At 52.5% G+C, this 25,337-nt stretch overlaps 2 protein-coding genes across 3 annotated transcripts; both read right to left on the bottom strand.

Moving 5' to 3' along the window:
* Window positions 1–327: 327 nt before the first annotated feature.
* On the bottom strand, window positions 328–5,096 carry RILP (Rab interacting lysosomal protein). Of its 2 annotated transcripts, XM_059866300.1 has the most exons (8): window positions 4,832–5,096; window positions 4,019–4,142; window positions 3,472–3,593; window positions 3,109–3,300; window positions 2,274–2,437; window positions 2,044–2,166; window positions 1,579–1,662; window positions 328–1,266 (listed from the first exon to the last, which is right to left on the bottom strand). In XM_059866300.1, the coding sequence occupies exons 1-8, from the start codon at window positions 5,066–5,068 to the stop codon at window positions 1,110–1,112; spliced, it is 1,203 nt and encodes a 400-aa protein (XP_059722283.1). In that variant the 5' UTR covers window positions 5,069–5,096; the 3' UTR covers window positions 328–1,109. The 2 variants fall into 2 exon arrangements, with proteins under 2 accessions (XP_059722283.1, XP_059722284.1); XM_059866301.1 differs by lacking the exon at window positions 1,579–1,662.
* A 63-nt stretch (window positions 5,097–5,159) lies between these two features.
* PRPF8 (pre-mRNA processing factor 8) lies at window positions 5,160–24,523 on the bottom strand. Its single transcript, XM_059866298.1, has 43 exons — window positions 24,406–24,523; window positions 24,167–24,276; window positions 23,925–24,093; window positions 23,025–23,189; window positions 22,713–22,931; window positions 21,387–21,599; window positions 21,141–21,266; window positions 20,959–21,064; window positions 20,275–20,465; window positions 19,993–20,112; window positions 19,726–19,915; window positions 19,439–19,558; window positions 19,002–19,136; window positions 18,762–18,891; window positions 18,254–18,450; window positions 17,941–18,147; window positions 17,689–17,852; window positions 17,250–17,376; window positions 16,938–17,130; window positions 16,411–16,598; window positions 15,955–16,193; window positions 15,286–15,432; window positions 14,228–14,438; window positions 14,024–14,140; window positions 13,693–13,940; window positions 13,329–13,508; window positions 12,963–13,098; window positions 12,216–12,385; window positions 11,821–11,950; window positions 11,479–11,625; window positions 11,135–11,295; window positions 10,413–10,604; window positions 9,591–9,828; window positions 9,230–9,358; window positions 8,558–8,671; window positions 8,271–8,444; window positions 7,841–8,034; window positions 7,295–7,534; window positions 7,067–7,208; window positions 6,749–6,889; window positions 6,366–6,505; window positions 6,026–6,228; window positions 5,160–5,462 (listed from the first exon to the last, which is right to left on the bottom strand). The coding sequence occupies exons 2-43, from the start codon at window positions 24,264–24,266 to the stop codon at window positions 5,308–5,310; spliced, it is 7,008 nt and encodes a 2,335-aa protein (XP_059722281.1). The 5' UTR covers window positions 24,267–24,276; window positions 24,406–24,523; the 3' UTR covers window positions 5,160–5,307.
* Window positions 24,524–25,337: the final 814 nt, after the last annotated feature.

Below are 25,337 nucleotides of genomic sequence, written 5' to 3' on the forward strand. Positions count from 1 at the left end.
TGCTGGCCTTTAAAGGGCTGCTGGCCACTGTCCCACCTCGCCACGTCCCCAGGAGCTTTGTGTCAGCAGATGCACAGGAAACACCTTTTTCCTACTCAAGGCCAGCTCAGCTGGGGGGGGGGTCCGGGTTGGAAGCACAGTGCTCCCCTTGGCCATGCAAGAATTAACTCCTCCATGCCCAGCACTGTGGGATCACCCCTCTGCAGCCCCCTCCCCATCACAGCTGACCCACCAGAAGGGGGCACAGCCATTGGGAGAAGGGTAAGGGAAATCTGGGAGCATCACCCAGCCCTCCCCAAGCAGAGAGCAGAGGCTGCAGGCAGAACCTCAGAGGAAAAACAAGAGACTGATTTATTTCCAAATTAAAGGTAGAAAGTACCTGATCTGAGGGGACTGATGCCCCCATGAACACAAGGATTGTTCCAGTCTGCCAGGTCCCAGAGGTGGCAGGAAGAGGTGCCAGTACAAAACTGATTCACCCCATGCCTGAGAAGTGCAGGAGTGGCCCTGGTGGTGTGATCCTGATGGCTCCCAGCCACAGGAGCACCTGGACACCCAGTGCAGTGCTCAGCCCCTCCCAGCCTTGTGGGGACCCCAGGACACCCCAACTGGATCTTCACACTGCAGGGATTGGGGAGCTGCAGACACAAAGGGGTGAGGTAAAACAAACCCACGGAGCAGGATGGGGCAATGGAATCGTGGGCTGTGAGCAAGGGGTTTGCAAAGAGCCACCAGGGGATGGGAAGATCCCTTTTGGGGTGTGGAGAAGAAGAGGGTGCAGACCCCCACCATGCTGAGCTGCAAGCAGGGAGCAGTGGGGAGGGGGCAGGGAGCTGTGGGGCACACTGAGCCCAGCTGAGCTAAGCTGTGGGCACAGTGAAAGGGTGGCTGGTGGGCAGAGATGCCCAGAGGTGCTGAGCTGTCCCAGGCCAGGCTGGCAGCCCACATCCAAGTGTCCCAGTGGGTTTGCAGGAACCTGCCCATGCTGTGGCTTTGCCACCACAGCACCGAGAAGTGCCAGGGCTGCTGTGCTGCTCTTGAATCCACTGGAAGAAGAGGATCCAGGAAGTTCTGCTGCGAGGACAGATCCTGCTCCCGTGCCCGTGGGGTCAGAGTGGTGCTGTGGCTCTGTCAGGGCAGCTGGACCCTGCCTTGCTCTCTCCCTCTGGCTCCAGCTGTGTGTCCAGTGAGTCAATGATTTCCCAGGTGCCAGAGCAGCTGGATGTGGGGGGGTCTTTGCTGCTGCCCTGATACCACAGCCCAAAACTGCAGAGAGAGCAGATAAGGGCTATAGGGGAGAGGATTCTACAGAGAGGATGTAGAATCCCAACCTCCCTCTGTGGTGGTGGCAGCAGAACACAGCCTAGCTGTGGGCCCTGGGAGCTTGTGGCACCCAGGACAAGGCAGATCCCCCTAAAACAGCAACCTTGCTTTGGCAGCATCTCTGCCAGCCCTGCACCAACCTGCTGACCTCTGTTCCCATCACATCCAAGCTCCACAGCTGCCAGGTCCCAGCCAAACCCCAAACCTTTCCACTGACAGAGCCTCCCGTCCCTACCAGCACAGGAGCAAACTTACAAGCTCCTAATTTTGGATTCTGGAGGCTGAGCATCCACACAGTCTGTGCCATGACCTGGGAGCCAGGAGCCCTCCTCTTCATCACTGCACAAAGAAATGGGGGTAAACCTGCACTGAGCCACAGCAGCAAGTGCTGGAGCCACTCTGGAGTTTGTCCAGTGCTCCCAGTGCCACCACCTCACCTCCCTTTTGTCACATGCATGCAGGGACAAGTGGCAATTGGCCAGACCATGTCTGACTGGTGACAGGGACACACAGACTGCAGCACAAAGCCCAGGCCCTGTGGCACAGCTATGCCAGAGCAACACATCAACTGCAGACATCAAACCTTTGATCTCTGGAGGGAGGAGGCAGCTCTGGGCTTGGGTAGGTTCCAATCCAGGGCATCAAGCACGTGGAAACACTGGAGCAGGGCAGCCAGCCCCCACCCTGCACGGGAGGATCCCAGCACCCAGCCTGTCTCACCTGCTCGCCGACTCCTCTGTTGTTCCCAGCATTTTGGCTCTGATTTTTTTCCTCTGTTTTTTGATATTTGACTTCATTGCATCTAGGAAGAAGCTGGGAATTCTCTCCTCGTTCAGCAGCTCTCTGGTAAAAAGTAGTCAGCTGGTTAACCAAGAGCCAGGGGAGATTCTGTCCTGACTGGTGGGAGCAGCCTCTGATGGGCCAGGGGTGGCTGCAGGGGCAGGACTCACCTCTGGTAATAGGCCAGCTCCTCCTGCACCAAGAACAGGTTGGTCTTGAGCTCATTCCTCTCTTGCAGGATCTGCTGCAGCTCTTCCTTGGAGAAGCAGCAGTGAGCAGGGCTCCTGTCCCCATCCTGGTGCTGCAGCTCCTCTGAGGGTGACAGGGCTCCCTCCTGGAGGGGATGGAGAGAGTCAGCAGGGAAGCAGAGACCTCAAAACCCCCACCCAAAGGCTGGGTGTACATGCAGGCAAAAACAGAAAAGTCTCAAGAATGTCCTCATCTCAGCCAGCAACCAGACGTGGCAAACCTCCCTCATCCTTTGTGTCCCATCTACTTTTAACTCCTGTCACCTCATCTTGCTCCACCCATAACACTTCTACAGAGAAGGTGTTAGTGGTATTGCAGACACCACACTGTTCAGTTTTCGGCTGTGGGCTTTCCTTGAATAGCCACGTCTGGGTGTGCCAAAAGCTCCACACAAGGCTGGGAACGTGGGGTCAGTGTTGGTGATGCCCAGCAGCAGAGAGGTCACAGCTCAGACTCACCACACCAGGCTCTGCTATGGGATCAACTCAGACTCACCACACCAGGCTCTGGTGTGGGATCAGCTCAGACTCACCACACCAGGCTCTGCTATGGGATCAACTCAGACTCACCACACCAGGCTCTGGTATGGGGTCACAGCTCAGACTCACCACACCAGGCTCTGCTGTGGGATCAGCTCAGACCCACCACACCAGGCTCTGCTGTGGGATCAGCTCAGACCCACCACACCAGGCTCTGGTGTGGGATCAGCTCAGACTCACCACACCAGGCTCTGCTGTGGGATCAGCTCAGACTCACCACACCAGGCTCTGGCTGTCGGCTCTCCAGGGCTGTCCTGCTCCTCCTGCTCGTTTCCCTCTGGCTCTGCAGCATGGCAGCCTCCAGGTCAGATTTCTGCTCCAGAGCACTCTTGAGCTGGGCCTGCACCACGGCCACCTTGTGCCGCAGCTCCTCGTTCATGGCCATGAAGCGATGGAGCTGTTCCTGCAGCTGGAGGGCCCAGGGCAGCCAGAGGTGAGGCAGTGTCCCCACCCAGGGACACCAGTGCCACCGGCCCCAGCAGGCTCAGCAGCTGTGACAGCCCCGGGGTGGGGGGGATGTGACATGAAAGCAGCTCCCGGGGCCCTGGCACACCACACCCCTGAGCTCCCACGCCCTCACCGCCTCCGTGTCCCGGCTCTTGCAGACGATCTCGTGGGCCTGGGCACGGAGCTCATCCCTCTGCCTGTCCACCACCTCCTTCAGCCGCAGCATCACCTCCCGCTCCTTCCGTGCCGCGCTGTCTGGGACCACACAGGGTGGACAGGAGTCAGAGTGCCCAGGGACTCCCCCAAGCCCACAACACTACAAAGTTCCTCAGTGCTTCTGCAAAGTCTGACTTCTTCCTGGTAATCTCACAGTGGAAAGAAGGGAACTGAGAGTTTTAGACCATTCCTGGAACATCGTTGTGTTGCCACAGCAGCCCAAACCCTGTGCCTGCCTCCACCACCCTCCTGGGGGCTTTCGAGGTGCTCTGGAGGTTTGGGATCCCTGTGAATTGCAGAACAAGGTAATGCCTATGCTCCCTGCTAGGACAGGTCTCCAAGGTGAGAGAAAGGAGAGCAGCATTCCAGGCTCCAGAAGAACAGGTTCAGCCCTGCACCTAGCCTGCCACTCCACAGGGACACCCTGTGGAATCGGGGGACCCCAAACCCACGGGGACACCCACCTTCCTGGGACTGGCTCTCGGCAAGCTGCCCCAGGAGCTGGCGGTTCTGCTCCTCCAGGCAGGCCAGGCGGCCGTGCAGAGCTCGCTCGCGGCGCTCGGCCTCCCACAGCCTCTGCTCCGGGTCCTGGGGGACGGGGACACCGGGTCAGAGCCACCCCCGGGGGCAGTGACACCCAGGACAGCTGGGTCAGAGGCTTCCCAGGGGATGGGGGACAGTGGGGACAGTGCCACCACCCCTGAAAGGGGGACAGCTGGCTTAGAGCCAGCCCACGGGGACAACTGTGCCAGACAGGTTGGAGCTATCCCAAGGGATGGGGGACAGCTGGGTCAGACCCATTCCAGAGGACAAGAATAGCGAGATCAGAGCCGTCCTAGGGGATGGGGGACAGTGGGGTCAGTGCCACCACCCCGAAAAGGGGGACAGCTGGGTTAGAGCCAGCACACGGGGACAACTGGGCCAGACAGGTCGGAGCTATGCCAAGGGATGGGGGACAGCTGGGTCAGACCCATACCAAAGGACAGGAATAGCGAGATCAGAGCTACCCCAAGGGATGGGGGACAGCAGGGACAGCCATCCCCTGGGAGAAGGGGACAGACACATCACAGCCACCCCAGGGGATGCAGGGCAGCGGGGCCAGAGCCATCACCTGGGAAAAGGGAACAGCAGGGTCGGAGCCGTCCCACAAAACGTGGGACACGCGTGTCAGCTCCACGCCCCGGGAAAAGCCATCAGCCGGCTCGGCGCTGTCCCCAGCGCCACTCCCGCGGGGACACGCGTGGCTCGGCGCCACCGGCTCCCAGCTCCCCGCTCACCTCCGCCTCCTGCGGCCCGGCCGGCGCTGCCGGCGCCTCCCCCTCAGCGCCCGGCGGGGCCACCAGCGCCTCGAGCAGCTCCAGCAGCCGCACCACGGGCGGCACCAGCCCGGCCACGGCGTCGGGCCCGAAGCGGGCGGAGAGGCGGCGCAGCTCGGCGCCCAGCGCGCCCGCCATGCGGTAGACGTGCGGCGGGGCCAGCCGGGCCGGCGGCGTTCGCCACAGCGGCTCCGCCATCGCCCCGCGCCCGCGCAGCTCCGCCCGGCCCGGCCCGGCCCGCCCCGTCCGGGGCCGCCCCCGAGGCGGGACCTCAGCGCTCCCTCAGCGCTCCCGTTCGTACAAAATTTATTGAGCGGAATAGTGGGGAAAACAACAACGCGCGGGGCGAAGGGGGCGAGCGGGGCACAGTGGAGGGAAGGGGGGGGCACACGAACACGCTGTTGAATATCAACAGTACTAAAGGGGCGCGGGCAGGATTAGGCGTAGAGATCCTCGCGGTCGGCAGAGTAAACCTCCCCCTCCTGCAGCAGCGCGAAGTTGAGGAAGTGAGAGGGGCGATGGACCTCGTGGTAAAACTCCTTGGGGTTGGCGAGCTGCAGCTCGTACTTCATGTTGGGGTCATGGCGGACACCTGGAAAAGAGGGAGTGTCACCCACCTGTGCACCTCTTCTGTCTCCTCCACCCTTCAGGAGCCTAACACAGCTCTCCACCCTTCTATGACCATTTCCCTGGCAGGAGAGAAAGTTCTAAACCCATAAAATCATCCCTCTTTGGGTCCTCCCCTCAAGAGATTTACAATCCTTTTATGCTAGTCGAGTGTTCTGTCACTCTCATTTCCTGACCCCTTCTCCAGCTGCCCGTGGTGTTCATGATACCAGCACCTCCCTACTTGGAACAGCTTCTCTTTTGCATTTTCCATTATCTCTTCTGCCTGACAGGGATTAATTATTCAGTGGCGATAGACCATGCACTACACAATCCTGACAGACATGGGATCTATTTTTCCTCTTAAGCCACCAAAAAAAAAAAAAATCTTTGAACTGATATCCCAATGCTGGTACTAAGGAAAGTTCAGGGCACAGTGCTGGTATCCCTGCCAGCCACTTGGAGGAAGGTTTGAAGTGGGTAAGGAGCAATTCCCTCCTCCCCAAGCTCCTCGCACTGCTTTCCCCTCCCCTCCCCAGGCCAGCTCACCCATGAAGTTGTAGTTCCAGGAGCCCTGTGCTGGGACCATGAAGAAGCCGAGGAAGCGGTCGGACAGGAGCATCTGCACCCTCTCGTAGTGGGAGGGGAGGTACCCCTTGGGGTTGTTGCCCTTGTCCGTGTTCTGCCGGCCCCACTCGTACCCGCTCGGGGTCAGCTTGTAGGCTGTCAGTGTGCAGGAGCCAGGGGTGAAACTGAAAAGGAGAAGATATGAGGCAAGTCAGACTCACCTGGGACAGAGGAGGGAAAGCAGGAATGAGCCACACTCCCTTTCTGCCGATTTTTATTTTGGGTTCCCCAGCTCTGTACCAGAAGCCTCCCTGCCCCTCACCTGCAGGTGATGATGATGGTCTTCTCCCCATCCCAGGAGGGGTTGTCAGCCATGACCTTGGCGTGGGTGGTGACATCCTGTGGTGAGAGCTGAGGGGACTCGTTTGGTTGGGTGTGAATCCACCCCAGAGGTTCCATTTCCTGCAAAAAGAGAGTGGTTTAGAGAAAAATCAAAACCATTTAAAATGAGACCACTTCAAGCCTGACAAAAAGAACAGAGAGATCACTTGATCTCTGTGTCCCCTCACTTGATCTCAATCAAGTTTGGCTTCAGACAGAGCCCTTTCAGTCCTCCAACTATGTAAGACCAAGGGAAGCTGCTCCACCATGTCAGGTCCTTTTTATTGACCCTCCACCCACCCTAGAAGCTGAACCTGAACCCACCTTGAGATACTCGTGCTGTGGCAGCTGCCCTGGGAGGTGCACGGTCTGGTGTGTCCCCCACTGGGGCACCATCACAATGCACCGGATCTCCTTCACCTGGGGGTTGTCTGGAGGGCTCACTCCATACAGGTAACCTGCAATCTGAAACACACACACACCTGCCTTAGAAGCCAGAAGAGATCCCTGTGTAGCTGTGAGTGGGAACTCCTTAATTTCTGAGGAGAGCATCAGAGGGATTCACAAGGATAAACCACAGCAGGTTCCCAGCCCCTCACCAAGAGTTTCCTTTCCTGGTGTGTTTGAGTGGGGCCCACTCACCTGGGCCCGCAGGTCTGAGATGCAGATGAACTTCTTCAACACATTTTTGGGAAGAATGTAGGTGTAACCTGTCTCCTTGATGTCATCTGATGAGACATAGATGTGGTTTGTCCGCAGGTGGAGGTTGGCAGCAGAGATTGCTCTGTGAGGAGGAGACAGTCATCAGAGGGGGCACAGAATCTCCCTGAGCATTCCAACTCCTTCCACCACCCCTGCCTGCCTTCCTACCTGACCCTCCACTCAGTCTTGGAGGAGAAGGTCTGGGTTTCATAGTTGCTGGTGGTGGAGGTGATGATTTCATCCCCGTGTTTGTTCACCGTGCGGGTCTGCGTGGCCGTCAGCTGCGACTGCTCCTTGGTTTGCTTCTCAATTTCTGCAATCTGCTGCCTCTGCTGAGATGGGGCAGAGATCTCCATGCCCAAGATGATGTCTCGGATCTCTGACTGGGTCAGGGATGCAACGTTCACGCTGGAAGAGAAAATTCACCCAAGTCAGGCAGTTCAAATACATTCTGGAGCCTTCTCACCTTCAGGCACAGGCTCAGAACACCCACTCTGGGCACTACGAAAAAATTAAACCACAACTTTTTAAACCAAAGAGGGGTCATGATCACATGATATTTAGATCAATGATTTGGTGCAGACATTTTTATCTGCCTTGCCACAAGGTTATTAAAATTAACCAGGTCCCCTACAAAGCTGAGAGCGCATTGACAAAGGCCCCTGGCCAGAGCCTTCAGGGCAGGAAGGAAAGGCTGACAGGATTATGCCTTACTTGTTCTTCTTGCCATAGTCAGCAAGGATGAGATCCTTCAGCTGCACCTCCACCTTGATCCACTCCTCATCTGTCAGGGTTGGCCAGATGTGGTGAGGCTCAGTGATGGTTGTCTTGTCTGGCTTCAGGATAACTTTGGCTCGATCATTATTCACGTGTAGTGCCCGGAGAATCAGGATCAGACGGGAGAATGCCTTGGAGATGGAAAGAAGATGGAGTTAGGAAAAAGAAAATTACATGTACAAGGCCCTAATACAGCATTCCTCTGTTTGAGCACATGGGAATTACCAGGGAAATCCATCTAAAGGAAAATCCAGGCAGACTCAGAGCCAAGTGCTCCCAAACAAATCATCAGGGATATCTGAGGCCTTGGTTCCTTGCCTCATTTATCAGCAGCAAAGCAAAATGCAGGAGACACATCTGTGCTTACTGTGTAGGAAGAGATGGTTTTCAGCCAGTCATCATAGAGATTGAAGAGAACCATCTGGGGCTCAGTGGCCTTCAGGATGAGATCACCAAACTTCTCCACTTTCAGACAGGCCTGGAAGGGCAGCTGCAACTCCGAGCCTTTGATCACAATATTGGGGAAATCCAGCAAGTGCACCTGGAGTTCATCAAGAGGAATTAGCTCACAGCTAGTGCAGAACATCACAGGACACAGAAGTGTCCTGCTATCTCCCACAGATTTTACACATCCTCAGGGAGCTGCAGCCTTACCTCAAGTGGGTCCAGCATGCCCTTCCGTGTCACTATGATCTGCTTTGGCTGCTCCTCCACGGGGAGGGATCGGATCAAGGCAGCCACTTCTTCAGCAGTCTTCCACTTGGCCAGCTGCAGAAAGACAGCAGGGTTAGAGAAGTATCCCCCTGCCCTCCAGCAGCCTCTCCATGTCTCTGGGAACCAAAGGGATGCAAACCAAATTCTAAAAATACAACTGGAATTTATGGTTTGTTTCACATCAGTGACAAGGCCCAGCATTTCCTCCTTACTGATCACAGAGGGCAGTTCCCATTCCTGGAGCTCAGTTACCCCTGAGTGGCTCAGAAAAAAACAGCTGGCTACTCCACCTCCCTGGATTGCCACCTGAGCTTTCTCACTGCACTGCATGTACAGCCAAGTGTAACAAGGAGCAGAGCACTGTTCCTCAAACTCTGCTTGATGATGTGGGGTCTTTACACCTCAGAATCTCAAAATCCTTGCAGCAGCAATGCCTGTGTTCCTCCACTTTTATATCCCATGCCCCTGCCTGCCTGATCACTTGGACTTTGGAGCTCCAAACTCATTAAGAGGCAGGAAGATGAAGATCTTTGTGATGTTTTCTGCTCAAGGAGTGTCCCAAGCAGTCAGAGCCCACCTCCAGTTCACACCCAAGGCCCAGCCAGGCCCTACCTGTCCCAGACGCTTCTGTCCTGCCCACACAGAAGTGTGGATGATCTTCAGGAAGAGCTGCCCAGTTCTGGGATTGAAGATGAAAATGGCTCCGTTGATGGGTTTTGTGGTCAAATTCCCTTCAAAAGTCTGAGGGAAAAAGTGAAAGTGAGAAGTGCAGGGAGATAAATGGAGCCCACCCTCACCTTTAGACAAGAGCCAACTCTATGTGTGCTTTGAGCAGGGGCTGTGTGGGAAATGTAAGAGCTGCTCTGTGCACACTGCAAAAATCTGGGTCCATGTGTTAACTCCTAGATTTCCATCACACATGGAAACCTCCACCCCATTCAATCCTTTCTCTGAGACACCCCTCAGGCCTCACCTTGTGGATGGTGACTCTGTACACGTTGGTGTCATCCACAAACCAGATGATCTGGTTGGAGAAGAGCTCCCCATAGTTCTGGGAGGACAGGTAGGGCTCCGTGGGCTCTGAGGAGTAGAGCTGCAGCCCTTTGCGGATTCTTTCCCTCAGCACATACAGGGCAGGGTTTGCTTTCATGATTTTGGCCATGGCCTGCTGGATCAGAGGTTTGCTTCCAGGGAACCAGTTCCCATAAGCACTGAAGGTTGAAACAAACAGAAGTTGTTACCATTAGACCTGAAAAGGCAACAGCCCTACTCAAGTCTTTCCATGCAGCAGCCAGGCCCCTTTGTACTGCTGAAAATACAGCTTTGTACTGCAGTGGGACTTCTGTAATGCCCTGGGAGGTGGGCACCTATGGCTTTTACCTACACCTCCTCAGTGGGAAGCCACAGCACACACATGCTGCAGTCCCAGAAAAGCTGCACCATCTCCAACAAACACACTGGAGAACTGATTTCTGACTTTGCCCCTAGTTTCCAGTGAGAAATAGCTGTCCCCACTTGTAGGAGCTTTGAAACAAGGCCTGTCCTTCAGCTCCAACAACAGTCTGACAGAAATATCCTAAGAAACAAATTATTAATGAACTGAGGGAACTGAACCACTACTACTGAGCAAAACTGGGCAACCTGAGATGCCTTATCCCACTCACTGCCCATCTCCAGCCTTCTCCCCTCATCCTCCTGCCTGGAATACAACCCAATCTGGAGATGCACTGAGACAATACCCACAAACCACCCATTCCAGCCCGAGAAATGAAACCACAGAAGGTGCAGCTCTGACCTGTGCAAGTTGTAGGCCAGATCAATGGCAATGAGCACCCCAGTGGGAGAGGGGTAGATGCTCATGTTGTCTGTGGTGTAGTCCAGGAACTTGGCCCTGGCGTAGCGCTCGATGTCGTGGGAGTCGTAGTCGCCCCAGCGCAGCTGGATGTCAATCCAGTACTTCTGGGTGGTGGTGCTGTCCATCACATCCCTGAGGAGAAAGCAGGCCACAACAAGTTCAACTGGCACAAAATTCTCCTGCAGTAATTGTCACTCAGCATGGACACTGCAGCCAGCTCATATCCACGTTCCACCCTGGGAAGGGACCCTGCTGTTCTCCTCACACAGCAGTGAATGCAGAGGCTGTTGAAAGGTTTAAGCAAAGCACCAGTGAGTCCACTGCTGTGCAGTCACCAGGGTCATCTCCCCCAGGGATTGTCTGGTGAGGATTCACTCCAGAGTCTGGCCCTGGGCCAGTTCAGCTTTGTGGGGTTTCCAGAAGAACCTTTAACAGCTCAGGGAAAGTTCACTCAGAGGAGAGAACAGGAGCAAAGCCAGTGCTGGTGTTTGGCAAAGGCAGTGCCAGGAGGTGCTGCAACCACCTACCCAAACAAGCCCTGTGCTTTGCTGGACACAATCTCCAGTGTCCCCCAGATGCCCAAGAGACACAGAGGCTCTGGATGACAGGCTCAGCAGCTCTGCTCTGCAGGGAGACTGAGGAGAGGGAAAAGGGAAACTCACTTGGAATCTGCCAGCAAGGATGGACGTGACACATTCCACTTGTAGGAAGCAAAGAGAAGGATATCTGCACATGAGGAGTTCATCTTGTAGGACTTCCTGGGATGGATTGTCTCTTTCTGCACTGTCTCAATCTCCAGAGCATCCAGCTCTTGATCAAACACCTGGGGAAAAGGCAGTCAAAGATGAGATGTGTTCAAGCAACCCAGATAAGGGATCTATCCTCAACACCAAGGCAGTCAGGAAAGTCCCATTTTCCATTTCTTCCCTTTCTCTGCCAGATTGCTGGAGAAAGGCTGGCCCAGCTCCAGAAGGGCACAGAAACAAACCAAGCCAACACTGCTCACCTGACACAAATCCATGACAATGCTCTCATGGATCTTCTGCCACAAGTGAGCTCGGAAAATCTGGATGAGGGAAATCTTCAGTGTGGGGATTTTACCGTGCATGAAGATCCCTGTCAAATCCAGCTGCACCTGGAACCCAACATACACCTGCAAAGGAAAAGCAGCTGTGAGAACACACAACTGCACAACTGAGGAAGTTTTAAAAATGGAGCACTTAAACCTGTTAAGGAGGTTTAGTACCTCTCTAAGAGATGTTCTGAGAATTAATTGGATCAATTAACTGCTCTCATTTCAGTGGAAAAGTGTTGTCTGCTCCTAGAGGGACAAACACCAGGTACTTACGTTGGCTCTGTTGATGGTAGGAGACCACCAGAGAGTGAATCTTCTGTTTGGAATTTGGTTCAAACCCGATCTCTGGGCATTTGTCAGCTTCTTCCACTTCATGGACTCCTCAAAGCCACTGGCCTTCTCCCTAAAAAGGGCAGACCATTAGATTCAACTGAATGAGATGCCCCTCATCTCTGCTGCCATGTGACACTTGTAACAGACACAGGAATCAGCCATGAGCTGGGAGGGCTGTTTTGTGCCAAGAAATTTCCATGGGTTTCCAAGAAGTTCAGCTGTAGCCCCCTCCCAAGTGAACTACACAATGTTCTGAAACGACCACTGAAAACCAGCAGAAACTCAACAGAACCAGCACAGCCTGAGCCCAGAGCCCACACCAAAGTTCCTCTTACCAGAAGAGACCCTCCCACGTGGGGAAGTAGGTGCCCTTGAAGAGGGTGTGCTCCAGGATCCCTTCCACCCCGCCCAGAGCCTGGATCATGTCCGTGCGGTAATTGTTCAGGTTCCAGAGTTTGCCATCGTGGCGCTGGTGTGTCCACCAGAACGGGTTCTGCTTCAGCACCTGGGGACAACAGAGAGCAGATCATTCCCTTGGCTGCACTAACTGTAGGAACCAACAGCATGGTGATGGTCAGGGAGCAGGTAAAAAGCCTCATGCCCTCAGCACTGGAGGACACAGCTCATCTACAACACAAATTCCGTCAGTGCTGCTCTGCAATTCACTCTGGGTGGAACCTCAGGTGATATTTTTATCTTTCAGGGACTGGCCTTCTGCAAAGCTGTCATTAAAGGCTTTAAATAACAAATTATTCCACTGTTACTAAAACTTAATATTTTGGAACGTTTGTTTTGGGATAAATATTCTTCTCTCTCCAGAACTGATTCTGTAATATGTTGTTGTGTTTATTGTAGTTTTCTTCAATACACTGCAATCTATCTAAATTATTCCAGAGGGGATAAGCTACAAATTCTGGAGCATTTGTTTCCAAACAGCCTCTACCAGTCCCAACACAAGGCTGTAAATTCTTTCTGCAGCAGAGAGACAGAAGTGCACCTGCAATAATGCAAGGTAAAAGGACTTTGTGTGGATCAGGTATCTGAACTTCATATTCAGGTGAAGAGAAATTCCCTGTCAGTACCTGATACTGTTTGAAGTCAGTCCTGACTCTCCATCCTTTATCATAAGCCAGAGTGTGCCTGTCCTTCTGGAAAAGGGTGTTAATCCGAGGAATTCCCCTGTCCCACGAGTCCTCCAGATCCTCCAGTGTCAGACGCCTGAAGGAACAAAATCCCCATAACTTTGTTATCTCTCAATTTACAGCAATGCACTAATGAGTAGTTCAGCTGATGAGATCACAGAAATGAACAGAGCTCAGGGCTGTGGCAGGGGACACTAAAATGCTAGAGGTGAGGGAAGAGCACTGCAGGGCCAGCAAGGTCTCCAAAATCCCCAGACAGCACAAAACTTCCCACTGCTGCCTGACCTCCCACAGGTGGACACACACCTGTTCTGGGCTATGGCCTCCTGTCGTTTCAGGGCATACTCTGCCCACACCCTCTGAGAGTCAATGAATTCACTCTCCCATGGCTGGATGTAACGGTACAGGTTGGGGATGAGCTGATCCTCCTCATGACTCATTCCCGAGCGGAAGTGAGTGATGCCAACATCTGTCTGCTTGGACCACCTGGAGCAAAGAGACAAGAAAGAGGTAGGAGGAACTGGGACTTCCCTCATCACTGCCATGAGCTACTGTAAAGGCAACACAGCTCTGTACCACGGCATGGTTTAGCACTCTTGGAATATTTTTAGGGGAAAGAGCATCTGAAAGAACACTCAAGTCATTCAGGAGTTAGAACAGCACAACTCACCTCAGGTCAGACTGAGGGATGAGAACGTGGCCCATGGAGAGCATGCCCAGCCCCCCCAGCTCCTTAGGGGTGTAGAACACCACAGGAGGAAAACGGCTGGGCATTTTGGAGTTCAGGCCAATCTTGATTCGAGTCTGGATTTTATTCTCACATTTCACCAGCAAATCAAGCAGCTCCTGAGTATTTACAACAGCTTCCCGGAAATAAGTCATCAAGCCAATCAGAGCTGTGTTCCATTTGTTGACAATCTAGAAAGGAAAGGAAAGGATCAGCTCCTGGCTCATTCCCAAGAATCTGTAGAAAGCTGTCACAGATCTCCCTCCTCCCTTACCTTAGTGAAGGTTGTGGAGCCAGAGGCCATGAGGATCTGCCTCACTCTGTTGTGAAACCTCTGCATGGACTCATCATCCACACGCAGGAAGCACTGAGCCGTACGCTCCTTGGTCACCTGGAGAGCACAGACCCATCAGTCCCATCCTGGGAGCCCCTCTCCAACCCATGGAAACCCCACCCAGGGATTGCTCTCCCAGCCCACCTCGTTCTGGAGGTTCCAGACCCCGTCCTTGTGGGTGAACTCCTCGTAGCTGGTGCGGCACTTGGGCAGGATGCGGCACTCGAAGCCGCACATGTTGAACAGCAGGTTGGGGTTGTCCTTGCTGTACACGGACACGAAGCTGTTCTCCCACTGCACCGTGGTCACCGAGCGGGGCAAACGGTTCTTGATGTCCCAGAACACAGCACGGCCACTGCAAAACAGCATGGGCACAGTGACACATCAGAATTTGCCCAAATAACAACTGGGCAAGTTCTCAGAGCTTCCCTAGTTTTTCAGTGCAGACCCCTCACTTCTCACATCTCATCCTGACCATCTATCAGTCTCCAACAGTTATTTATCACTGATTTTCCCCTGTTTCCTACCTGTTAGGGAAGATGAAACAGGAAAGCGTTATAAATATGATTGCCTGGCAAAAGATTTTGAGAATATAGGAGACTGAAATGAAAGCAAGCTTAGTTGCTGAACAACTGGAAAACAATGGTATGGCCAGCTGAAGCTATTTGATGAAACAATACCCTCTGCTTGCAGACAGGTTGAAGGGTCAGAGCAGATCCTACTAGCTTGGCAGAAGGGGTCCAAAGAGGAGTTTTTAGGGTTTAAAATGTAACACAGTGTGGTAATGTAATGATTCTTATAGGCCGTATGTAAATGCTATAGGATTTTTATCTTGTACTAGATTGGTTAGTGAGAATTAGAAAATTCAACACAGAAGAAGATTTATTGTATTGTAACAGGAATCTAGCTCTCTTACCCTCTTACTCTCTTATTCTCTCTCTCTCCCCTCTCTTTACCAATCTCTTCTCTCGGACCTGCTCCGAGCTACAGCTGGCAGCTCCCAGCAGGGCCCTGCACCCAGGCCCTTTGCAATAAACCACAAATTCCATGACCTGGCTTCAGAGATCTCTGCTCTCCGTCCGTCCTAACCATCCTACCCCCTGATGTTCCTACACCTACCACTTCTTCCCCAGTCTCCAAAAGTTATTTCTCACTGATTTTCCCCTTTTTCCTACCACTTCTTCCCCAGCTGCAGCACTTACAGGTTCACGTCGTGCTTCATGAGGCGCATGCGAGCGTCCCGGGGCCAGCACTTCTTGTTGTTGTAGCCCACGATGTTCTCGTTGTTGGGGTCGGGGTGCTCTGTCAGGTACCGCTGGATCAGGTCCCTTGCCTCGTCAGCTGTAAACCTGGAAATGCACACAAAAGGATCTGGAATTACATGGTTGACTTAGCAACACTAGCCTGGCCAGAAAGATAAGGATTAAATTAGGAAAAGCTGTTTGTGTCAGCCTGTTTGAAGGTAACTATCCCATTTTTGTGTCCTCCCAAGCAATGGGGGAATTTCATTAGCACAGGGCAACTCAGGGTTTGGGTTATCTTTCCATGAAGAGATAGAAAAGGCTTATTTTACCAGTCTCTAGTTTACCAAATCCCTAACAACTGAGCATATTTCTATTTCTATTCATTTGTGTTTCTTGACATTTTTGTGTTTCTACTGGTCCAGTGAAACTGGAAGTTTCTCAGTTTGCAGAAAAGCAAACTGAGAAAGCAAGAGGAGGCATGTGGACATCCAGTTATCCAGGGAAGTCTGTCAATTCAAATACTCCTGATCATCAACAGCAAAGGGAACAAAAGCCAGCAGCAGGAGCATATTAAATCTCCCTTGCCTTTGTGCTGACCTGAGGAAAGCAGGGCCCCAGAGATCTCACCTGAAGAAGATGTGAATCCTGTCAATGTATCTGCAGAAGAGGCGAATGGGATGGGCCACCTCTGTGGCAATGTCCTGGAAGCTGAGGAAGTCATTTGGCATCTGGGGAGGCCCTGCCATCTCGCTGGCCCGGTGCAGGCCCAGCACCAGCAGGTCCATCACGAGCCCATAGTACTGGACAATGAAGGAAGCAAACTGCAGCCCACGAATAATCCCGTAGGAGTTTGTGTGATTCATGTCCTGAGGAGATGAAGGGGAATTGTGAGAAAACACATCCCAAAGCATCAGAACCCTTTCACCTGAGCAGCTGTTCCTCAGCATGACCCAGAAGGGTTTTTTTACTCCCTCATCACTTTTCTTTGGCGAGTCTTGTGCTCCTTCTTTGCCATGGGTCCAAAACCTCCTCCCTCATGGGTCCCTTTAAGCACAAACCCCCTTTCCTGACAACAACCATCACCTTGTAGTTGATCACCACGTTGTTCTTGGCTGTCATGTAGTCAGCAATGTTGTGATCAACGATGAGTCGCAGCAGCCTGTTGAGCAAGGTCAGGTCAATCTTCTCATACATCTTCTCAAACCGAGACTCCAGCATCACGTTGCACTCCCCTTCACTCGTTTCCCAAACATCCTGCAGGTTATTGATGCCTGAGGGAACAAACAATCTTGTGTTATCTGACACATCAGAGCACAGAAGCAGCCACTGGATACAGGAACTCAACAGAAGTCCTGCAATGACTGATTTTTCAGACTCTGGATCTTCCAGTCTATCCAGAAGTGGGAGGAAAACTATGTAATCAACCATAAATGCTGTGCAAGTTGTCCTCCTCCAGTATACACACATGTATTAACCTACAAAATACATCCCAGATTGCAATTATTGACTGCAAATTGCAAAAGCAAAATGCAGCTCCTAAGAGGACTCATAGAATACAAGCTCCCCCATAGGAAGAATTATTTTTGCATGGAATCCAAGAGCCCACTGACCTTGGCACCACTTGTACACCAGCAGAGGGGGTGGTTCAGTGTCAGCAGGTTTGATCCAAGGAGGGAAGAGCCTTCGCTTATCGGCCTCATACCACAAGTACTGATCCAGATAAGCATCCGTGATCTTCTCCAGGGGCTCAACATCATAAACAGGGACCAAGTGGCTGTAGAGATCCATGAACTCAATTCCCACCTAAAAAAAAGAGGGGGAAAAACTGAGGCTGGTAGTTGAGAGAAAACACAAGGTTTTTGTGCCATTCACCTTCTGAATGTAGCATGACATGGCTGGGCTTTCACCAGGCTTTCACTCACCTCCTTGAAGGCTCTCTGAGTCAGCAGATGTCTCTTGATTCTGGACAGAGCTTCGTGGGGATTATCATAAGCCTGCTCAATCAAGCCCAGCTCCTCTCTCTGTGACTGATTCAGGCGTGATTTCACACTGAAAACAAAGGAGAACAGCTCAGCACCTGCACACAAACAGCCTAAGGGGCACTGCATTAAACTGATGAATGATAATGTTCAACCTGTAAATCCTCATAATCCACATCCCCAAACTTGCAAGCATGGCAGTGGTTTTGCCCAAGTGACAGAATCAATAGGAACTCCCAGAATAATTGGCAGTACCAAACCAACAGCTTTACCAGTCCACAAGGGTAAATTTTACACCATACTTCACCACAGGAATAATGGATAAGAAAATAGAAGCCTTTCCCAGTGCCCCTGAAGATCAAGATCACTTCCCACTGCTTACCTGTAAGCTTCCTTCAGCCTCTCCAGGGCTAAGATCAGCAACTTGGTGTCATGCTTGTAGGACAGTGGGGGGAAAGGAATGGGGGAGAACCTCCTGCTCTCCAGCCAGTGCACTGTGGTTGTGTACACAGCGACAGCCTCTTCTGCAGTGATGTAAGGCCCATCCTGCAGAACCACAACACCAGAATTAATCAGTGAAGCTTTCCTATGAGAACAGCATCAATTTGGGCAATTTCAGGGAGGACAGAAGTACCTTCAGGTAATTATGCTGCCGTTCCTGCTCAGCTTTCAGGTAGAGTCTGGTCAGCCTGCCCAGGTTCTTCTTACAGACGGTTTTGTCGACAGTGGCTCCCCGGCGGATCCGCTCCCGGTTGTAGTGAGCTGTGTTTGTCCACCAGTCAGCTTTGGCCTTCACATACCTCAGGATCATGTTCTCAATAGGAGTTGGCAGCCCTGGCACCTGGGGAGGGACAGGGACTTGAGGGAAGCAGGAGTGGGAGCCTTCCAGGAGCAGCTCCACTTTGGTGATTTTAGAACTGAACCCAAAGGCCAAGTGAGAGATTTACCTTCCAGGGAATATTGGCCTTCCAACAGCGCCAAGCCTCACTCAGGTGCTGCAGGATAGTTCTGGCTTTGTTCTGCTTGATCCCTTCTGGCATCATGTCCAGGATGTCGTGCATCACAGCTGCCCTGAGCTCCAGGTCAAAGTGAGACTCCACGCGCTGCTTCGTGACAGTCTTTGCGACACCCTTGGAGTGACGGCCTGGAAAAAGCAAAGTCCTTCAGAATTCTGACACCACCAGGCAGTGATTCTTCTCCTTCCTGAGGAGGTGCAGGATGTCTGGAGAAATTACACTGCCAGGAGTCTGGAGTAGATGATTAAGTGGTTATGGAGCAGGAAATCCCACTCCCATTTAGAATCTGTTCTGGGGGCACAGATCTTGAAAGAGCTCTAAGCTGGTCAATGAAGCATGGATAAAGACCACCAGTATGAACAGGAAACTGGCTGGCAAGCAAACAGCATTAATCTTTACCACACACTCCTCCCATGTGCACCATTTACAGGGTACTGACCTTCAAACTGCCTGGCCAGCAGATTCCCCAGCCAGCGTTCCAGCAGTGGGGTGATGCCCCTCATGAAGAACAGCCACACTCTCCAGCCTGGAGCCCAGAAACCACAGCCAGGACCTTTGCCCACAGGCCCCTGGAGGAACAGAGACATGGCAAGATCAGGTCATTTATTGACATTCCAGAATCCCTCCCTTGTTTCTCAGTTTACATGGGGTCAGTATCATGTGGGGAGGTGGAACTCACTGTGTTAAACCTGTAGTAGATGAGATGTTTCAGGTCCTTGCACATTCGAATCTGCCTCATCAGTTTGTATTTGTACCGGTACATCCCCGTGAGCTGACCCACATGGGCAAAGATGTACTGCAGGCCATCTGCCAGCTGAGACATGGAACACAGTCAGGGACAACAACCAACACCTCAGACACCACCTCCAGCAGCCAGATTTATTGGACAGAGTGTATCAGGCCATACAAAGCTCCTAATGCTGGCTCAGACAATGATCAATTCTTATAAAGTAATATAAAAGCAGAATTTTAAACAATACTGCATATTTTCAATGTTTCCCCTCTTCTCCATAACACTCCAACATTCAGCCACTTTGTACATCCCATATAAAATATTCCGATTCTCCTCTCAACAACTTCTCACCACATTTAAAACCAAAAAGCCAAAAAGCCTACCTGAAATGCATCCACATTCCCCAGTCTGTACTGGACGTGGCTGTCCACCACCAGCTTGGTCAGCCGCAGGACCTCTCGGCACAGATGGAAAGCATTCCCAAAACGGGATTTCTTTCTTTCCTGGAAAAGACAAAATATTCAGAACTTGTGTAACAATGTCACAGAGAAGTGAAACAACTCCAGTTTGGTCAACAACTGAGCAGCTGAGGCACTGTGGCCTCTTTCCTCACTCACAACAACCTTCACATAAACTCTGCTCTTGGGTACAACAGCACACGGACTGGTACCTTTGTAGTGAGGGTCTTCACAGGCTTCAAGTTGAAGTTATAATCCAAGTGGAGGTAATTCAGGTTCTTTCTGTGGATCAGCAAGTTCAGCATGTTGTAGCCCTGGCGACACACTTGCAGGCCAACTTCCACCCAGTCCAGCTTGGTCGACTGGAAAAACTTGGTAGCCTTGAAGGAGCGGAACAGGTACCTGGAGAGAGCAGAGACCACCATCAGCTCAATCCCCTACAGAGATCAGCAGTTCCCCACTGAGCAGAGCCCACTCACCTCTTCTTCTGGGCCTTGGGAGGTCTGTGTTTGAGTGCATTCAGGACATAGTATTTCAGGAGCTTCTGGTAGGACACTCTCACCTTGACTGGCTGTCCTGCTGGGCAGTGCTCACGGTACCTATGGATAAATCACACTCCAAAGCTTCAGCTAACTCACATTCCTTAGATGAAACTCTCCTAAAATCTCTAGAAACCAGTCAGCATAATGTCTTTATTTCATTTTCATTAAAACAAGGCAAAAATGTCATGATCACTACATCAGCCTCAGCACAGAACTCACCAGTTCTTCACCAGTGGGATGTCAAGAGCTCTCCGGGTCCTGCCAGACCTTAAGTTGAAGGGTCGTGGTGCCCACAGCAAGGCAATGCCATTGGCTGTGTTATCAGTGTAGAGAGGGGTATCCTTCAGGAAAGGCTCCACAAACTCTGGCAACTCAAACTCTTCATCGTCATCAGGCAGTGGTTCCTGGCTCTGAAACACAGAAGCACCACACAAGGTGATTCCTGGTTGCTTCAGCTCCATTTCTGAGCTAAGCAAGTTAAAAATCCATCTCTTTGCTCTCATGGAAGAAGTGTGACTGTACTGAGCATGAGAGAAGCAAAAAACACTCAACAAGGCCAACTGTGGCTACCAGACCCTGAGTTAGGTGTTCTGGAGGTAACTTCAGGGAGATGTCAGCTCCATGAATACACCAAGGGCAACCAGAAAGATAAATTATCTGTCAGAAGACTCTAACAGTATTAATTAGTCATTGGGCTTTATCCTACAGAAACCAAAGGAGACAACTTTGTGCAACTCCAGAAGGAGAAGACTAAAATGACAAGTGTAGCTTTTTTTTTTTTTTTTTCAAAGGGCTGGTGCCTTCTCCTAAAATATCTATCTTTGTGTGCTGCTATCTGAAACAAGATACTAAAGCCCCCTACTTCCACACCTAGGGTTTATCACAGTTAACTCAGTGACTCACCTTGACAGAATGTCTGTGTGAAATGGGGTTGATCAGAGGATCGAAGTAAAAAGCTGGGAGGTCAGGATCTTCTGTTTTAATGAAAACAACGTTTGGAGTATGATACCTGCAACAAAAAATAAACATTAGAGCCTTTGACAGCCTTTCCCTCCTCTCCTGGCTCTGGAGGCTGCTGCTCTTACCAGGTGAGGTGGACATGGTGTGGCAGGTTGTTGTACAGGTACGGGAAGGCGATTTTGTACTCTGTCCTGATGGGCTGCCTGATGATGATTTTGTTGATGTCATTAAATTCATTCCAGTCTTCATCCCTTAAAATGAGACAAGAAACTGTTATGCAGGCATTCATGGTGAGAGAGGCAAACATTTGTGACTGAAAACATCCCATCAGCCCTTTCCTAGATAACCACTCTCCTAAACCCAACACTTACTGAAGATTGATGTCTCTGACGAGGGGCTCAAACTTGGGACCTCCAGGAATGGCCATGTTCAGTGCCTTGGAGGTGAAGAATGCTTTCAGGTCAAACAGGTAGAAGTAGTTGTCATCCACCAGGTCAGTGAGCAGCTGGTTGGCCAGGCGGTACAGGGTGGACATCATGGGCAGGGTGAACTGCCAGCGCTGGTACGTGGAGCCGTTCACATACCTGGGAGAGCAGAGCACGGACACTCCAGGCACAGCCACAGCACCAGAGTCACCAAACACCTCCTGCCACCCATCATTCATCAAGGACAGGTAACACATGGGTGTCTCCAGACTGAAAGAAGGCTGCAGCACTGTTAAAGACCACTCTGGACTCCTCCTGCTCAGAAAATGCTGGCTGCTCCAGTTCCTCTCCTCCTCTGCGTCCCAACTGACACAGAACATCTCTGCACCTTGAGCAAATTTCAAATTCCACCTAGACAATGCAGGCTGTCAGCTTTACAGCACAGTAAGGGGCACCATGATAATTTCTGAAAAATCCTCTTTGCCCAGGATTTTCTCCTGGGAAGCTGAGAAGCCTCAGAGAGGAATGAAAACAATAATTATCTGATTGCTGCTCCTGTGTTTGCTGCTTTGGAATGTGATCTGGAGATTGTTTACCAACAGGTGCATGTTTGATTGGTTCCATGTGAATTGTTTTAACTTAATGACCAATCACAGCCAGCTGCGATGGACTCTGAGTCAGTCATGAGTTTTTATTATTCATTCTTGTTAAGCCTTCTGATGTATCCTCTCTCTTTCTTTAGTATAGTTTTAGTATAGCAATACAATATAGTATAATATAGTATAGTATAATAATAATCAATCAGCCTCCTGAGAACTTGGAGCCAAATTCTCATCTCTCACCTCGTGCTGGGAACCCTCACAAACACCACAGTCAGAAATACCAGTTTTAGCAGGTGAATGGTAAGAGGCCTCCTGGATAGAGGGGCCTTGCTGGATGCTGAATAATAGAATCCCAGAATGGTTTGGCTTGGAAGGAACCTTAAAGCTCATCTTGTTCCAAGCCTTCCACCTTCCACTATCCCAGGTTGCTCAGAGCCCCATCCAACCTGGCTTTGATCACTTCCAAGGATGGGGCAGCCACAGCTTCTCTGAGCAACCCGCAAGCAAAAGATGCAGCTTTCCAACACTCAGGTTTTCCCTGCCACCCTTGAGGGAAGGTTTCTACTCCCCACCAACATCACACAAAGGTTACACACTGCTCTGCACACCTAATTCATGCACTGTTTGTTTCTCCCCTCTCCCAGTGAATTGTGCTATCACAGCCACGTACTTCCTGTTGTCCTTCAGAGGCTGGTGGTCATAGAACCAGTCCAGCACAGGGGCATCCTCCTCTGGATCCAGCTCCAGCTGAATGGCTTCCAGGGGCTCCACATCCAGGATGTTATCAGCATAATCCAGAGGGGGTTCTTCATCATCAAACGGGGGGAATCTCATCCTCTTGAAATGACGCCTGTCCCTCTTCTCCCGCCTCATCATAATCCACATGGAGCTGCAGGAAATCAGGGCAAGGTTAAAATCAGGGGGATTTTTATGGTGGATGCAAAAAGGTTTGGCCCAGCTGGATGAAGCAGAAGGCACCTACCCCCACTGGGCAATGTAGACAGGCTCGATGACCCAGGGGATCTCGTTGACGAAGGAGATGGCGCCGGTGATGTGGTACAGGACGGGCACGTCTCGGATCTGCTCCCAGGGCATGGGCATGTTCTCCAGCAGCTTCAGCACAGCATGGGGCATGTACTTCAGAGCACTGCAGCCACAAACCAAGGGAAACCACGCTGGAGTGGCTCTCAGGGACAGCCAACCACCTGCCACGAGTATAACAACCTCCCAGCTTTCCCTAAGAGCTGCTCAGCTGAGCCGTTCCAAAAGCAAATCCATGAATTTCCCACTCTGCCTTTGGACTAGCAAAAGGTTTTCTAGTGATTTGGCTTTCAGGAATGTTGCTAACAAAAATGGAAGTTTTTAAGTGAGTTTCTGGTGTTTTTATGGGTAATGGTAAGTTACTGCAGCAGACCATGATGCGCACTAGACAGCTCTCTACACACAAACAGCAAAGAAGCACTCAAGATGCTTTTCAATCTTTCAAAAACCATTTCATACTCTCCCCAACCTCTTCTAAGACACTGTGTTATGCAGGGTAACGTTTTTTCTCATAAATTCTAAGCAACAATTCCCTTTGCTGATGCTGTTTTGCACTGATACCTCACAGCAACAGACTAAGCTACAAGTGACACTGAAAGCCCTTTGGAGAAGGGGCTTCCACTTTCAATGACGCATTATCCAGGCTGATGTTTCTTCTCATAAATTCAAAGCAACAACTCCTTTTGCTAATGCTCCTCTGCACTGACACCTCAGGGCATCCTCTGCGAGCTACAACGGGCACGAAGAGCCCTTTAGAGAAGGATCTCTCCATCCAACAACCACCAAGGCAGCACGGGCGTATCCCCTGAGCTCCCCCTGTCACACACCGGGGACCCCTTACCCCAGGTAGACGCGCTTGTCGTGCCGGAACTTCCTATTGGTCATGTCGCCGTGGTCGCGGATGATTTTACGGACATGCTCGGGGGGCATGTCCTCCTTCTGCGCGTCCACGAAGCCGAATTTCCTCTTCTCCGCATAGCGCTTGGCCTGCAGCTGCTGCCACTTGCGGGCTGCGGGGACACAGAGGCGGCGGGTCACGCCTTGTCCCCCCCGGAGGATTTGGGGGGCTGGGGCCGTACCCACCTTTCTCCTGCAGCTTCTCCTCGGACATGTAGTCGGGCAGCGGCGCCAGCGGGTTGGGCACCGGGGCGCAGCCGCCGCGGTACGGGAATACGGCGGCCATGGCGACGCTACTGCGGAGAGCGTGGAGAAGGGTTCAGAGTGAGGTACGGGATCACGACGAGGCCGCCGCCGGTCGCTCCCCCGTCACTCCCACCCGCCCCGGGCACACCCCAGCCCCGCCGCTCCCCCTTGGCCCTCACCAGCAGCCGCGACCCCCGCGCTCCCCCACCACAATGGCGGCCCCGCGCCGTCGCTACCGCTCCTGCGAGACCCGGATGTAGGCGTGACTAGCAGCGCGGAATACCCAGTCAGCTTTCAGGAAGTCTGACAGACAGCAGGCGTATCCTATCAGAGCGCGGAGATGAGGGGGAGGAACTGAAGGCGGAAGAGGGGAGGAAGTTGTGTCTAGAGCACACTTCCGGTGTGGTGTCCCGCTTTCCCCGGTCCCGCCCTTCCCTGCTTCCCATTGGCGGAGAGGGGCGGCGGTGACAGCGCGGTGCAGCCTCTGATTGGACAGCGCCTGGCGCAGCTCACTGCTCGCTGCTCTAGGGGGCGCCACGGGCCGAGTCATGCCCTGCCGCCCCCCCCCCCCCCCCCCCGAGGGTGGTAGGGGCGGGGGGAGCCTCAGGGAGACATTTTGGACATTTCGGACACAGCCCGGTGATGTCCCCGCTGGAGCAGCGCGGCGACATCCCCCCACGGGGTCTGGACATCCCTTCAGTGCGGCTGATCCCGTCTCAGCCAGCCCCCGTGGCCCAGGCAGGCAGGGGGATGCTGTGCCGCAGTAATGCCTCACCCCAGCGCTGCCCCCATGGCCTCACTGTGGCCCCTGATCCCCCAGTGAGAAACCACCCACCTTATTGCCCTCTTCCTGCCTCTCTCCAGGAGCACAGGTGCCCCCAGCCCTCAGTGCTTGCCCAGGAGCTGTGAAATCGTGAGGGCCAGCTCACTGTGGGTGGGTTCAATGTTGTCAGGGCCGCTCAGCAGCTGGGCAGGCTCTCGCCTCAGGGTTTTGCCAGGTGGGAGCTCCCATGGGGAGAGGGGTTTGTTTGTTCTGCAGGGATATTGGATGGGGTTGGAGTGGGGGTGGTTGGGTGGCAGGCTGGGGTGTTGCTCCCCAACAATTAATTCC

This window comes from Haemorhous mexicanus, chromosome 22 (assembly GCF_027477595.1).
Source record: "Haemorhous mexicanus isolate bHaeMex1 chromosome 22, bHaeMex1.pri, whole genome shotgun sequence".
In the NCBI taxonomy this organism is placed as follows: domain Eukaryota; kingdom Metazoa; phylum Chordata; class Aves; order Passeriformes; family Fringillidae; genus Haemorhous; species Haemorhous mexicanus.

What these genes read in the sequence shown, in the direction of transcription:
- RILP (XM_059866300.1), bottom strand. Translation starts at nt 5,068, where the DNA reads ATGGCGGAGCCGCTGTGGCGAACGCCGCCGGCCCGGCTGGCCCCGCCG. An exon ending in CCGGGCCGCAGGAGGCGGAG is followed by an intron (nt 4,143 to 4,831) that starts GTGAGCGGGGAG and finishes CCCGTCCCCCAG; the next exon opens with GACCCGGAGCAGAGGCTGTG. An exon ending in GAATCCAAAATTAGGAGCTT is followed by an intron (nt 1,267 to 1,578) that starts GTAAGTTTGCTC and finishes CTCTCTCTGCAG; the next exon opens with TTTTGGGCTGTGGTATCAGG.
- PRPF8 (XM_059866298.1), bottom strand. Translation starts at nt 24,266, where the DNA reads ATGGCCGCCGTATTCCCGTACCGCGGCGGCTGCGCCCCGGTGCCCAAC. An exon ending in GCTGGCCAGGCAGTTTGAAG is followed by an intron (nt 18,451 to 18,761) that starts GTCAGTACCCTG and finishes TGCTTTTTCCAG; the next exon opens with GCCGTCACTCCAAGGGTGTC. An exon ending in ACCATCATCATCACCTGCAG is followed by an intron (nt 6,229 to 6,365) that starts GTGAGGGGCAGG and finishes TCTCCTTTTCAG; the next exon opens with TTTCACCCCTGGCTCCTGCA.